The sequence below is a fragment of the Tamandua tetradactyla genome, chromosome 6, assembly GCF_023851605.1.
Source record: "Tamandua tetradactyla isolate mTamTet1 chromosome 6, mTamTet1.pri, whole genome shotgun sequence".
Lineage (NCBI taxonomy): Eukaryota > Metazoa > Chordata > Mammalia > Pilosa > Myrmecophagidae > Tamandua > Tamandua tetradactyla.
In genome coordinates, this window is record NC_135332.1 from 70934635 (window position 1) to 70949513 (window position 14879).

At 47.9% G+C, this 14879-nt stretch overlaps 1 protein-coding gene across 8 annotated transcripts in view; it reads right to left on the minus strand.

Annotated features, from left to right (window-relative positions):
• The window catches only part of DNAH17 (dynein axonemal heavy chain 17), a 146265-nt gene extending 131674 nt beyond the window's left edge, over window positions 1-14591 (minus strand). For 6 of the 8 annotated variants that reach the window (XM_077166116.1, XM_077166118.1, XM_077166115.1 and 3 more), the window contains exons 1-7: window positions 14451-14590; window positions 11938-12309; window positions 10663-10856; window positions 1456-1648; window positions 1104-1203; window positions 802-887; window positions 515-640 (exon numbers count right to left, since the gene is read on the minus strand). In XM_077166116.1, the coding sequence (XP_077022231.1) occupies window positions 515-640; window positions 802-887; window positions 1104-1203; window positions 1456-1648; window positions 10663-10856; window positions 11938-12282 (1044 nt within the window). In that variant the 5' untranslated portion in view covers window positions 12283-12309; window positions 14451-14590. Of the gene's footprint in view, window positions 1-514; window positions 641-801; window positions 888-1103; window positions 1204-1455; window positions 1649-10662; window positions 10857-11937; window positions 12310-14450 lie in introns of all 8 variants that reach the window. The other 2 variants (XM_077166120.1, XM_077166121.1) reach the window with 1 other exon arrangement.
• Window positions 14592-14879: the final 288 nt, after the last annotated feature.

A 14879-nucleotide genomic window follows, 5' to 3' on the forward strand; every position in this document is an offset into this window, starting at 1 on the left:
AGAGAAGACACTGCAAGGTTCCCAGCTGGTGCCGTCCATGAAGCGGCGACCATGGGACTGGGTGACATCCCATCCTGCCTTCTGACATCCACGTTCCCACCTGTCCGCCGAGGCCCGGCTGGATCTCCAGAGACTCAGCTGGGACCCGCTCACCCACCCCTCTCATCCTGGGCTGCAGGGCCCTTGGTCCCCTGCCTTTCCGGGCCTGCGCCACGAGCATGCTTCCTTCTTCAGCGCCCCTTCAGCTGGATCCTGGGTGGCTCGTGGAAAGGGTGGAGGGGAGGGAAGGCGTCTGGAAGGAGACCCACGACCTCCCCCCACGACGTGCCCTGGGGCGCAGTCTCGCAGGGCTGGGAAGAGCCAGGCAGGGTCCGGCAGGGTCAGGCTCCGGAGGGCGGCTTGGGGGGGGGGGGGGGCCCTGCTCGGGTCTTGGGAAAACCCCAGGCGGAGGGCCTAAGCCGCTGCGCCCGCTCCCTGCCCATGTCTGGGTGGGAAGGCGGCGCAGGGAGGTTACCATCTCGATGACCTGGTTGCAGAACTCCTGCAGGATGGCGATGACCCTGGAGGGTGTGTTGTAGTGCTCGGAGGTGGCCCAGATGAAGCAGATGGTGAACAGGACCTTGCTGATGAAGGTCGGGAGCTGCCAAGAGAAGGCCTCGGCCGTGGGGGAGAGGCGCGCAGCTCTTCCCCACCCCACCCTGGGGAGAGGAGACCCCAAGGGACCCAAGAGGCCACCTCCCCCCTGCTTGCCCAGGACGAGACACCGGCCGCTGACGAAGTGGCTTTTCTCTCCCCACGTACCATGGCGAAGTCGGCCTGTTCCATCTCCTCCAGCAAAATCCGCAGGGGCTTCAGGTGCAGGGCGATGTCGTTTGCTTCCTTCAGCCCTGCGCGTGCCAAGCACACACATGGATCCGCGAGTGAGACCCGTGTCTCTGCGATGCTCAGGGCTGAGGGCGGAGGTGGCTCTTCCTGGTCAGGAGGGCTCAGTCTTCTCAAAGGAAGGTGGCCGAGGAAGCTGCGTGTGGGCCACCAGGTGTCCCCCCCCACCCCAGAAAGCCTGGACTGCTTCCTTGGGGACCCCGGGTGGACCTCATGCTTACCTTCGGTGACACTCATGTACACGTTCTGGAGGGCTGGCCAGTAGCAGCTTTTGGCTTTTTCCAAGATCTCAACTATTTTGTTCACTTTGGGTCTGTTTAGCTGCAGAGGAAAGAAGATGATCTACCTTTCAGGAGAAGGTTGCAGACCCTAAGACAAGCACGAGCTGACCCAGCAGCCATTGTGGGGTGGGGAAATTTGCTCAGGTTGTCCCATCGCCGAGGTCCCCGGAGGGCAGCCCACAGGGGTACAGCGGCTGGCCCGGGTCACCTGCTGGGAGCAGCGTGCGCCCGCGGGGTTTGCCAGCAGCCCGAGGGAGCTCTCAGCCCGCCACAGTGAAGACGACCCACTCACCTGCTCATGGATGCAGTTGAGATTCATGAGCCTGGTGTCCCAGAACTCAAACTCCACCCGGGGCAGGGGGTGCAGCCCGTCCAGCAGGGCCTGGGCCGAGTCTTTGCTCAGCACGTCCCTAATCTGGTGGGACCAGTCGATGATGATGGTTTCGATGGCATGGAGCAGCGAGTTGTCCAGGGAAGGGGGGATCCTGCAAAGCAGAAGGGCAGGGCAGGTGCTCTCACAGCCTCAACCTGGGGCAACTGGGTCCAAAGGAGCTCTGTCCTGGCTGGGAGGGAAGGTGACCTTCACACCCCACCATCTCTGACCTTCAGCTAACAGGCCACGAACCACCACCACCACCACCACCACCGTGGCTTGCCTTCTGTCCCTGGGTTCTTCACAGGCACCCTGGGGAGGCTGAAGAATTGCCCAGGGCTCCCAGCTAGGAAGGAACCCCCAGCTACCCATGGATGCCGTCAGCGATGTGAGTGCCTGAGGCTCTCACCTTCAAGAAAAAGGGCGAGCCAAGCAAAATCATTCCAGCCAATCCTAAAGAACACTTAGGGCATTATATAGGATTCTACAAAGGTTCCATGCACTAGGGTAACTTTCCAGAAACCTACGACCTCCAGATGGATCCCTGGACAAGATAGGTCCTGAAATGCAGAGACGCCAGCTTCTCCAGAACATCAACTAGTTCCATCTCCCTACTCCATATTATTGACAGGCCTTTCCAACAAGAAAAAGTTAGAATGGCCACAGCCCAAACACATCTAAAGAGAGGGATGGAAAGGTCAAAGGTGATGGTGGAGTTACACAGAGAAGTCGGGTTTAACAAACGAATATGATTGCTGAATCATTAAATTGAGATTTCTTTTAGTCTCCAGTATCTTTTTTAAAAATTTATTTATTTATTAATTAAAAAAAATTAAGAACAAACAAATACATTAACATATCATTCCATTCTACATATAAAATCAGTAATTCTCAATATCATCACATAGTTGCATATTCATCATTTCTTAGAACATTTGCATCAATTCAGAAAAAGAAATAAAAGACAACAGTAAAAGAAATAAAATGAAAAAGGAAAGAAAAAGATTATACATACCATACCCCTTAACCCTTGCTTTCATTAGCATTTCATACTAAATTTATTTTAACATTTGTTCCCCCTATTATTTATTTTTATTCCATATGTTCTACTCATCTGTTGCCAAGGTAGATAAAAGGAGCATCAGACACAAGGTTTTCACAATCACACAGTCACATTGTGACAGCTGTATCATTCTTCAATCATCCTCAAGAAACATGGCTACTGGAACACAGCTCTACATTTTCAGGTAGTTCCCTCCAGCCTCTCCATTACATCTTGAATAACAAGGTGATATCTACTTAATGCGTAAGAATAACCTCCAGGATAACCTCTTGACTCTGTTTGGAATCTCTCAGCCATTGCCACTTTGTCTCATTTTCCTCTTCCCCCTTTTGGTCAAGAAGGTTTTCTCAATTCCTTGATGCTGAGTCTCAGCTCATTCTAGGATTTCCGTCCCACATTGCCAGGAAAGTCCACACCCCTGGGAGTCATGTCCCACGTAGACAGGGGTAGGGTGGTGAGATTGCTTGCTGTGTTGGCTGGAGAGAGAGGCCACATCTGAGTAATAAAAGAAGTTCTCTTGGGGGGTGATTCTTAGGCCTAAATTTTAAGTAAACTTGACCTATACTTTTTGGGGTTAAGTTTCATATGAATGAACCCCAAGACTGGGGGCTCAGCCTATAGCTTTGGCTGTCCACACTGCTTATGAGAATATCAAGAATTTAACTTGGGGAAGTTGATCAAATCACTCTGGGATTCATTGGGGCATCACTCTGGACAAACCAACAAAATCTCATGTCCTACCCAAAATTCCAAATACTTATGGTGTTCAACCAAGCTATCTACATACATTATAGTGTAGAAATGCACCAATCAAAATACAAATTTTGTACTGAATAAATTTTTTTGCCTTAGTCTCACACATAAGGTGAAATTTTAAAATATTAATTACCATCTATTTTCAGCACCCTGCAATAATGACATTCCTTTGTTTTTCCTTATGCACAGACATTTTTAAAATTTGTACATTTAGTCACTATTATTATACACTCTATGCATTCCTAGCTTATACCATCTCAATCTTTATCGTCTTTCTTTCTGATTTCATTTATGCCCCCAGCCCTCCTCCCTCTATCATTCTCACAGTCAGCTTCATTCAGTGCTTTAACATAATTGTATTACAGTTAGGTAGTATTGTGCTGTCCATTTCTGAGTTTTTGTAGTCACTCCTGTTGCACAGTCTGTATACCTTCAGCTCTAATTACTCAATATCTTACCCTATTTCTACCTCCTGATGGTCTCTGTTACCAACAAAATATTCCAAGTTTATTCACTAATGTCAGTTCATATCAGTGAGACCTTACAGTATTTGTCCTTTTGTTTTTGGCTAGTCTCACCCAGCATAATGTTCTCAAGGTCCATCCATGTTGTTACACACTTCATAACTTTATTCTGTCTTAAAGCTGCATGATATTCCATCGTATGTATATACCACAGTTTGTTTAGCCACTCGCCTGTTGATGACATTTTGGCTGTTTCCATCTCTTTGCAATTGTAAATAATGCTGCTATAAACATTGGTGTGCAAATGTCCGTTTGTGTCTTTGCCCTTATGTCCTCTGAGTAGATACCTAGCAATGGTATTGCCGGGTCATATGGCAATTCTATATTCAGCTTTTTGAGGAACCGCCAAACTGCCTTCCACAGCGATTGCACGATTTGACATTCCCAACAGTGGATAAGTGTGCCTCTTTCTCCACATGCTCTCCAGCACTTGTCATTTTCTGTTTTGCTGATAATGGCCATTCTGGTGGGTGTGAGATGATATCTCATTGTGGTTTTGATTTGTATTTCTCTAATGGCCAGGGACGTTGAGCATCTCTTCATGTGCCTTTTGGCCATTTGTATTTCCTCTTCTAAGAAGTGTCTGTTCAAGTCTTTTTCCCATTTTGCAATTGGATTGGCTGTCTTTTTGTTGTTGAGTTGAACAATCTCTTTATAAATTCTGGATACTAGACCTTTATCTGATATGTTGTTTCCAAATATTGTCTCCCATTGTGTAGGCTGTCTTTTTACTTTCTTGATGAAGTTCTTTGATGCGCAAAAGTGTTTAATTTTGAGGAGTTCCCATTTATTTATTTCTTTCTTCAGTGCTCTTGCTTTGGGTGTAAGGTCTATAAAACCGCCTCCAATTATAAGATTTATAAGATACTTCCCTACATTTTCTTCTAACAGTTTTATGGTCTTAGATCTAATGTTTAGATCTTTGATCCATTTTGAGTTAACTTTTGTATAGGGTGTGAGATATGGGTCCTCTTTCATTCTTTTGCATATGGATATCCAGTTCTCTAGGCACCATTTATTGAAGATACTGTTCTGTCCCAGGTGAGTTGGCTTGACTGCCTTATCAAAGATCAATTATCTGTAGATTAGAGGGTCTATATATGAACACTCTATTTGATTTCATTGGTCAGTATATCTATTTTTATGCCAGTACCATGCTGTTTTGACCGCTGTGGCTTCATAATATGCCTTAAAGTCCGGCAGCGTGAGATCTCAAGCTTCATTTTCCCCCCTCAGGATACTTTTAGCAATTTGGGGCACCCTGCCCTTCCAGATAAATTTGCTTATTGGTTTTTCTATTTCTGAAAAGTAAGTTGTTGGGATTAAAAAAAATTTTTTTTATTAATTAAAAAAAAATTACAGGAAAGAAACACAAACATTCCTAATATGTGATCATTCCATTCTACATATATAGTCAGTAATTCACAATATCATCACATAGCTGCAGATTCATCATCATGATCATTTCTTAGAACATTTGCATCAATTCAGAAAAGAAACAAAAAGACAACAGAAAAATAAAACGAAAACAGAAAAAAAAACATACACTCCATACCTCTTACTCCTCCCTTTCATTGATCACTAGCATTTCAAACTAAATTTATTTTAACATTTGTTCCCCATTATTTATTTTTATTCCATATGTTCTACTCATCTGTTAACAAAGTAGATAAAAGGAGCATCAAACACAAGGTTTTCACAATCACACAGTCACACTGTGAAAGCTACACCATTATACAATCATCATCAAGAAATATGGCTACTGGAACACAGCTTATATTTTCAAGCAGTTCCCTCCAGCCTCTACATTTCCTCTTAGATAACAAGGTGATATCTACTTAATGCATAAGAATAACCTCCAGGATAACCTCTCGACTCTATTTGGAATCTCTCAGCCATTGACACTTTGATCATTTCACTCTTTCCCCTTTTGGTCAAGAGGATTTTCTCAATCCCTTGATGCTGGGTCCTAGCTCATTCTAGGGTTTTTTGCAATCCCTTGATGCTGAGTTTGAATTCATTCTCAGATTTCTATCCTACGTTGCCAGGAAGGTCCACACCCCTGGGAGTCATGTCCCATGTAGACAGGGGGAGGGTGGTGAGTTTGCTTGTTGTGTTGGCTGGAGAGAGAGAGGCCACATCTGAGCAACAAAAGAGGTTCTCTTGGGGGTGACTCATAGGCCTAATTTTAAGTAGGCTTGACCTATCCCTTGTGGGGTTAAGTTTCATATGAACAAACCCAAGACTGGGGCTCAGCCTATAGCTTTTGTTGTCTACACTGCTTGTGAGAATATCAAGAATTCAACTTGGGGAAGTTGAATTTCCCCCTGTTTTCACCATTCCCCAAAGGGGACTTTGCAAATACTTTTCCGCTCACTGATCAAATCATTCTGGGATTCATCAGGGCATCACCTGGACAAACCAACAAAATCTCATGTCTTACCCAAGGTTCCATGTACTTACGTTGTTCAACCAAGCTATCTACATAAGTTATATTAGGAAGTGCACTACTCAAAATATAAATTTTGTACCAAATAAACATTTTTTGCTTTAGTCTCACACATAAGTTGAAATTTTAAAATATTAATTACCATCTATTTTCAGCACCCTGCAGTAATGACATTCCTTTGTTCCTCCTCATGCAAAAACGTTTTTTAAATTTGTACATTTAGTCACTGTCATTATACACTCTAGGCATTCCTAGATTACACCATCTCAATCTTTGTTGTCTATCTTTCTTTCTGATTTCATTTGTGCCCCCAGCCCTCCTCCCTCTATCATTCTCACAGTCAGCTTCATTCAGTGTTCTAACATTATTGTATTATAGTTAGGTAGTATTGTGCTGTCCATTTCTGAGTTTTTACATTCAGTCCTGTTGCACAATCTGTATCCCTTCAGCTCCAATTACCCAATATCTTACCCTATTTCTATCTCCTGATGCTCTGTGTTACCATCGAAATTCTCCAAGTTTATTCACTAATGTCAGTTCATATCAGTGAGACCATACATTATTTGCCCTTTTGTTTCTGGCTAATCTCATTCAGCATAATGTCCTTAAGGTCCATCCATGTTGTGACATACTTCATAACTTTATTCTGTCTTACAGCTGCATAATATTCCATCGTATGTATATACACAGTTTGTTTAGCCACCTATCTGTTGATGGACATTTTGGCTGTTTCCATCTCTTGGTAATTGTAAATAATGCTGCTATAAAAATTGGTGTCCAAATGTCCATTTGTGTCCTTGCCCCCATGTCCTTTGAGTAGAGACAGCATATAGATGGGTCCCATTCCCTAATCCATTCTGCCAGTCCATGTCTCCTGATTGGGAAGCTTAATCCATCGACATCAGTGTTCTTACTGCCCGGGCTTTTTGCCTTTTGGCTTTTATATGTCCTTGTAATTTTCCTTCTTTTTACCTTTACTCATAGTCTTCCTTTCTATACTCTTCTCCACACTTATCTCTTCTGTCTTCGTATCTGTCTCTAGTGTTCCCTGTAGTATTTCTTGCAGAGCTGGTCTCTTGGTCACGAATTCTCTCAGTGATTTTTTTATCTGAAAATGTTTTAATTTCTCTCTCATTTTTGAAGGACAATTTTGCTGGATATAGAAATCTTGGTTGGCAGTTTCTCTCTTTTAATAATTTAAATATGTTATCCCACTGTCTTCTTGCCTCCATGGTTTCTGCTGAGAGATCTGTGCATAGTTTTATTGGGCTTCCCTTGTATGTGATGAATTGCTTTTCTCTTGCTGCTTTCAAGACCCTCTCTTTCTCTTTGACCTCTGACATTCTGATTATTAAATGTCTTGGAGTATGTCTATTTGGATCTTTTCTCTTTGGGGTACGCTGCACTTCTTGGATCTGAAATTTTAAGTCTTTCATAAGAGTTGGGAAATTTTCAGTGATAATTTCCTCCATTAGTTTTTCTCCTCCTTTTCCCTTCTCTTCTCCTTCTGGGACACCCACAACACGTATATTCATGTGCTTCATATTGTCCTTCAATTCCCTGAGTCCCTGCTCATAGTTTTCCATTTTTTCCCTATATTTTCTTTTTCTTGCCAGATTTCAGATGTTCCATCCTCCAGTTCAGAAATCCTATGTTCTTTCTCTCGAAATCTACCATCGTAGGTTTCCATTGTTTTTTTCATCTCTTCTACCGTGCCTTTCATTCTCATAAGTTCTGTGATTTGTTTTTTCAGACTTTTGATTTCTTCTTTTTGTTCATTCCTTGCCCTCTTTATATCCTCCCTCAATTCATTGATTTGGTTTTTGATGAGGTTTTCCATGTCTGTTCGTATATTCTGAATTAATTGTTTCAGTTCCTGTATGTCATTTGAATTGTTGGTTTGTTCCTTTGACTGGGCCATATCTTCGATTTTCGTAGTGTGATTTGTTATTTTTTGCTGGTGTCTAGGCATTTAATTACCTTAATTAGTTTATTCTGGAGATTGCTTTCACTTCTTTTACCTAGGATTTTCTTACTGGATGAATTTGTTGTCTCTCTGTTCTTTGACATTCAGTTCAGCTTTTTCTGGACCTCTAGCTTAGGTTTTGTTTAACAGAGGAGAATTTTTCAGTTCTTGTTTTCTTGTTTCTTGCCCTGCTTGTATGGTGCCTTTTTCCCCCACCCTGAGGAGGGTCTACATAGGTATTATAGACGCCAGCTGGATTTTCCCAGACCAAATTGGCCTCCTATGAGGAGGAAAGATTCACCTGCATTGGTCTTCCCTAAGAGTGAGACCCAGCAGGTTGACAGACTTTCCTATGAAGTCACTAGGCTCTGTTTTTCTTATCCTGCCCAGTATGTGGTGCTTGTCTGCTTGCAGATCCCACCAGCATAAGATGATGTGGTACCTTTAACTTTGGCTGGGGGCGTGATGGAGACAGAGGTGAGGTTGTAGGCTGGTTTTAATGGGTTCAAATTACCAAGCCCTCGTGTCTGAATTCCTTGAGAGAGGGATTCCAACTGAGTTGGGCTTCACCCCTCCCCTGGGGAAGGCACAGGCTCCAGACAAGCCCCCCCAAAGAGCTCACTTCTGCCTATGCCTGGGGCAGTTGCAGCCTGAGGAGCCCTGCCACTATATCCAAAGGTAGTCAAGCCTTTGTAGAAACAAAGCCACAAAAACCTCTGTTTCCTTCTCTTTTTTCCTTTTTCCATCAGCCCTGCCCCCTGCCTCTTGCCCCACTGGGGCAAAAATGAGCAACTCTGCTGTGACCAGGTTCACCTGAGCTGGGGTCCTATTTTTAGTAGTCAGAATTTGTTAATTAATTCCACAATTGGCGTTTGGTTGGGCTCAGCCCCTGCTGTCGGTAAAGTCTCTTTTCTTTCCCCTCTGGGAAGCAGCCGTGGGGAAGGGGTGCTGGCTGCTGCAACTTGGGGAATTCACGGTTCTGGGGGGGGCTCGCAGCCAGTCCAGCTGGTCCAGACTGGGGCCCACTGTGTGTCTGGTCACTGACGTGGCCCCAGGAGCTGTTCTGTATTGTTTCTGGTTATTTAGTAGTTGTTCTGGAGGACGAATTAAAACGCACACATTGCTAAGCCGCCATCTTGGCCCGGAAGTGAAATTCAGTTGTTGGGATTTTGATTGGTATTGCATTGAATCTGTAAATCAATTTAGGTAGACTTGACATCTTGACTATATTTAGTCTTCCAATCCATGAAGACAGTATGCCTTTCCATCTATTTGGGTCTTCTGTGATTTCTTTTAACAATTTCTTGTAGTTTTCTTTGTATAGGTCTTTTGTCTCTTTAGTTAAATTTATTCCTAAATATTTTATTCTTTTGGTTGCAGTTGTAAATGGAATTCGTTTCTTGATTTCCCCCTCAGATTGTTCATTCCTAGTGTATAGAAACACTACAGATTTTTGAGTGTTGATCTTGTAACCTGCCACTTTGCTGTATTCTTTTATTAGCTCTAGTAGTTTTGCTGTGGATTTTTCAGGGTTTTCAGCATATAGTATCGTATCAGTCTCCAGTATCTTAAAGCAGCCAGAAGCAAAAACTTTAAATGGTTGAATTGTAACCCATACCAAACTCTGAAATCTGTTCTACAACTAATTTTTGCGGTATGCTTTGAAATTTATTGCTTTTTTGTATATATGTTATTTTTCATGATTTAAAAAAATGGGAGGAGGAGGGAGACAAGGAACATTTTGGGAACACCCCATGTTCAAGACGTGCTTCCTGGAGTCTCTATGGGACAATGGGGGCTTGTTGGAGGCTTGGTGGAGGACTCAGCCACACAGTGAGGCCCCCAGGACTGGTCACCCCCAGAAATGCCAAACGAGTCATCACGCTCACGGCAGTTAGGAGAGTCTTCTACTCCAGGGCAGTTGCAAAGGGCGGCCGGGCGAACCCTTGGAGCCCCTTGGGCTTCCCAAGCCCCCCTGGAATGCCGCAGCCTGTGTGTGTGCAGCCGCTGCAGACACCCCCGCCTGCTGGAAGCCCCTCGATGCCCTCATTGCCCGCCAGTGCCCTCACCTGCGAGCCAAGCAGCCTTCCTGCTGGCCCTCACGGGGCTGGGTCTTTTACCTGCCGTGTGATGATTGCAACAGCTCACATGCATGATGAGGGGCTCCTCGTCTGGGCCTCGATGCTGCCACCCCTGGGGCCCCAGGCCTTCCGCTTGTGGCCCTGACTCACCCCCACCCAAGGCCACCATCCTGCTGCCACCGATTTCACGAGCTTCAAAGGACGAACCCAGTGTGCAGTGAAACGAGGTATCATCTGCGGTCTTTTCAGCTAGAGGGGTCAAACGGAGGCAGCCGGGGCCCACCTACCTCTCCATGGACTCTAGGGTGCCATCCAGACTGCCCAGGTGTTCCGGGATGGGCAGGAGCGTTTTCCCTTTGACCTTGCCCCCCATCACGTACATTTCATTCTTCAGCTTGTGCACTCGTTTCACGATGTCTTCCGACACCACCCGGGGCCATCCACACGTGTTCTCCGTTTGGTTGAACAGAGAATAGAGGACCTAAAGGAAACGCTACTTCAGTTCTGCTCCAGCCTTCACCAACTCGGGGACACCAAAGACCTCTGACCCCCTGATGTAGCTGAAGACCCCCTGTGCCCGGGGCACTAGAAAAGCCGAGTCCTTCCATGCCAGAAGGAGGTGGGACCGGGGCGGGGTGGGGGAGGGTTGTGCCCAGCTCCCAGGTGATATAAAACTACCTCCGGAAAGGGAGACCCCAGCTCTTTCAGCAAGAGCAGTCTGTGTGCAACCTAGGGGTGCCGAGGGGTTCCAGCCTTGCCCCCTGAGCTCCTGATTCAGTTACTGAGGGGCACAGGCACGGGCCTGCCTGAGAGCTCTGGATTGGCTCCTAGTGAGCTTCCATTCTGCAGGGACACACGTCCCCTCTGACAGGGAAGGAACGTGAGGCTAACTCGAACCGAGCTGCCCTGCTCCCCAAGGTGTGCCCGCCTGCTGGGCCTACTGAGAATGCCACTGCGGAGCAGACAGTGCAGAGGGGAGACGCATAGCGACTCGGTGTCCTGTTTCCTTTTTTCACCCAAAGCCTCAGAGTTGGGAAAACCGAGCTGCAGGTATTGGAATAGCCCACGTATTGCGGATTGTGTCCAGACGGCACCACGGGTCTGGTGATGTCAGGAGAGGGCAAGGTGAGATGGCCCTGTGCTCTCATAGGCCCCCTGGGGTTTTTGTTAAAATGCAGCTCTGGGGGGTGGGAAGGGTGCAACGGTAGTTCCATGGTAGAATTCTCGCCTGCCATGCTGGGAGACACAGGTTCGAGTCCCGGCCCATGCACTTCCCAAACAAACAAACGAAAAACCAAACCAACAAAAATTCAACAGACGGTGCTGCAATAAGGGGATACTCACATGGAAAAGTAATGAAATGTGACCCTACCATATAGCATATAAAAAAGAAAAAATAGCAGCTCTGAGTCGGCGGGGCAGGGCAGGGGCCCGAGGTCCTGCCTTCCTCACTGGCTTCTAGGGCCTGGCCCGGCCGCTCGGACCCTGCCTTGAGGGCTAAGACCCTCCACCGGGAGCTCCGGGAGCACCAGCCCCCATCGCGGCGGGGACCCCGCACCCACCTCCTCCACCACGGCGATCAGCTGGTCCACGGGCGTGGGGCTCATGTCCCCGTAGAAGAGCTGGGACTTGTAGCTGTCCTTGGTGACTTGTTCGGGCTTCGTCTTGATGAAGTAAACCCCTTTGGACTTGAGGGACGCGGGGAAGCCCAGGGAGGGGACGAGAGCCCCCGCGGGGTTCAGCGTCAGCACCAGGACCGAGGCGTCCGGCTTCTCCAGGAACTCCACGAACAAGGCTGAGTGCTCCTCGGCCCCCAGCATCTTGCTCCACTTGTCTGGCTTGAACTTGAGGAGCAGGGAGGCCACTTGCTCCAAGTACTCCACTCGAACGTCTGACTGGATTGTCATCTTGGCGTTTTCTTAAGCCGCAGACATCTACCGGGGAACAGAGACACAGATGCAAAGCTGTTTCCTGGGGGTCTCCGTTTCCCACCCATTGTTGGGATCATTTGAAGAGAGGCTTCGTCATGGAGCTATCGGTTCCCAGCCAGGGGTGGGCTGGAGGGCTGGAGGGCGGAGACACGGCTGCGCCAGGGCCTGTCCTGCCGGACACCTGCCCCAGCCCCTCCGTGGTGGGGGGGGGTGGGGGGTCGCGGTGTCTTCAGAGCCGGGTCAGGATGACAAAGTGTGTCCTGACCTAAAGTATATAGACTGGGAACAATCAGAGAGAGATGCTGGCAGAAGAAGAGAAAAAGGAATGCTAATGGTGAACCATCTGAAGGTGATGCGGGGGCAACAGGCACAATGAGATGACAGAGGGGCAGGCAGGAAGGTCGCAGGAAGGTAATAAACAGAAGACATTTCACCCCAAGAGTTCGTGCGGGAAATGGTAAGAGAAGGAAATGCACGTTCACTACGCTTTCCCTGTCTTAACCCCTGTCTTCCTGCACCTCGACTTTTGCCCACTTTCCACCCTCTCTCTCCCACCTCCCCCTGCCCCCACCACACACCCACAGAATCCCACCTGCAGATTTCTGCAGACTCCTCATAGCTACTCTTAGACCCCTGGGAGAAATCCACTGTGGGTCTGCCTTTCGGGGAGCAGGGTTAACTGGACAGCTGGGGGAGGGGACCCCCTTGGGTGGGGCAGGTGAGGCCTTCGCTTCCAGCACAAAATGTAAGGGGGCACCAAAAATCTCAGTAATCAAGACAAATAATAATCCAATGTAATGGTCTTAAAAATCAAAATTTATACTGAAAAATCCACGCTGAGCAAAATAGCAAAGTTTTAAATATAGACCGGCTCTGCCCACAGGGCGCACAGGTCGGGGGAGGGAAGAGGGGTGGCTCCTGCAGTGTGGGGTCAGCTGTGGTCATCATCTGTTGGATGGAAAGGTAAACTGGACCCCATCATTTCATTATGGCTCAGGAGGTGGGCAGCTCCTAGGTACCTGGGCAAGCCTCAGTTGGCCCAGCTCTTGGGGTCCCAGCCCAGCCTGGCTGGGAAGGACAGAAGAGAGCTGAGTCTCAGGGGCTGTTGTCAATCCTCTCAAAGGAGTTCCATTTCTCTGGCTACCATCTTACGGTGAAACAATTTGACGATGGGAAGCAATAATCTATCATATGTTCGATGACCCTGGATAGCGTCAAATGCTTCTGGGAGAGAAGATGGGAAAGCATAGGCCACCATCTGCAGGCACTAATGGAAGCCCAGCGCATCTGGGCACACCTGGGCACCTGTGCATGAAAAGGGGCCGCCTCAGCCAGGTGGGAAGAGCAGTGGGTGGGGCTCACAAGGCACCTGCCCTCGGCCAGGCCCTGGGGAGGGCTCTCTGTACAGTGCTCAGTGAACAGCACAGGGGTTCTCTGATACAGGCCTGACGCCCTCACTTCATAGCCGTGGGACCAGGAAAGCAGGGGAAGCCCTGAGCCCTCAGCAGCACCTCACTGAGAGTCTGGGGAAGTCGTTGGTGCACCTGGAATTTAGGGAGGCACCTCTGGGCTTTCTGATTGTCAGATGTGGGCTTTTACAAAATCAATGTTTCTTTCAAGAGATGCAGCAGGGGTGACCTCACTTCCAAGTAAGGGGTTTGAGAACCTCCCAGAGTTCCCCAAGTTTCCTCTCTACATCTGTTGGTCTTCTCTGAAATCCCCACCTCGTTATTCCATGGAGTATAGGCTCAGCAGGTGCCAGCTAACAAGTAGGTTATCCCAGAGAAGGCAAACGGGGTCATCTGGGGAGGGATCAGCTTCCTGGAGGACGTGGCACCTAAGCTGGGCCGCTCTGGCCTTTGGCGAGAGGAAGCTAATGTTGGGCCTCCAGGGAGAAGGCAGGGGCTGAGGTGGGGAAGCTGGAGGGCAGACATGGGGCGGGGATGCAGGGCCAGGGAAGAGGCTGGGCCGGCCAGGGGGTGCCTGCTCACTGGGTCACACCTGAGTGGGGAGCAGAGCAACTGTGGGGGTCTGGTTAGGTGAACAGTCTGCTGTCTACCAGCGCTCGGATTCCCACCTCCGACCCATGGGGGCCGCCCCTTGGCCTGGCCAGGACCACCCTGGGGCCGTTGAAGGCTGCTTACCAGCTTGGGCAAATGGCTACTCCAGTGGCCAGCAGGGTGGCCCGAAAGGCAGACCCTTCCCAGACCAGCAAAGGAAATGGCTCCTTTCCCTTGAAGGCCTCCAACTGCCATGGAACTTCTGGAAGTCTCCTTGGGGTACCCCAAGGCTCTGGACCCAAGTAACCAGTGCCAGGCAGGCAGCTCAGCACATTCTCCTCCACAGCAGTGGAAAGACTGAAATATTTTAAAACCCTTTCATATAATCTTTGCCTTTAACCAGAACAACTCGTCCATTTTCAGTTCACATAATCGCCAGTTAACGGGGCTTCACATCCGTTGTCTTATTTAGTGCTTCCTATTCGTCTTGCCTGCTCTATGTTCCCTTTCCTTTCTTACCTTCTTCTGAATTAGATCATTTTTATTATATGCCACCCACTCGTCCCCATTAGC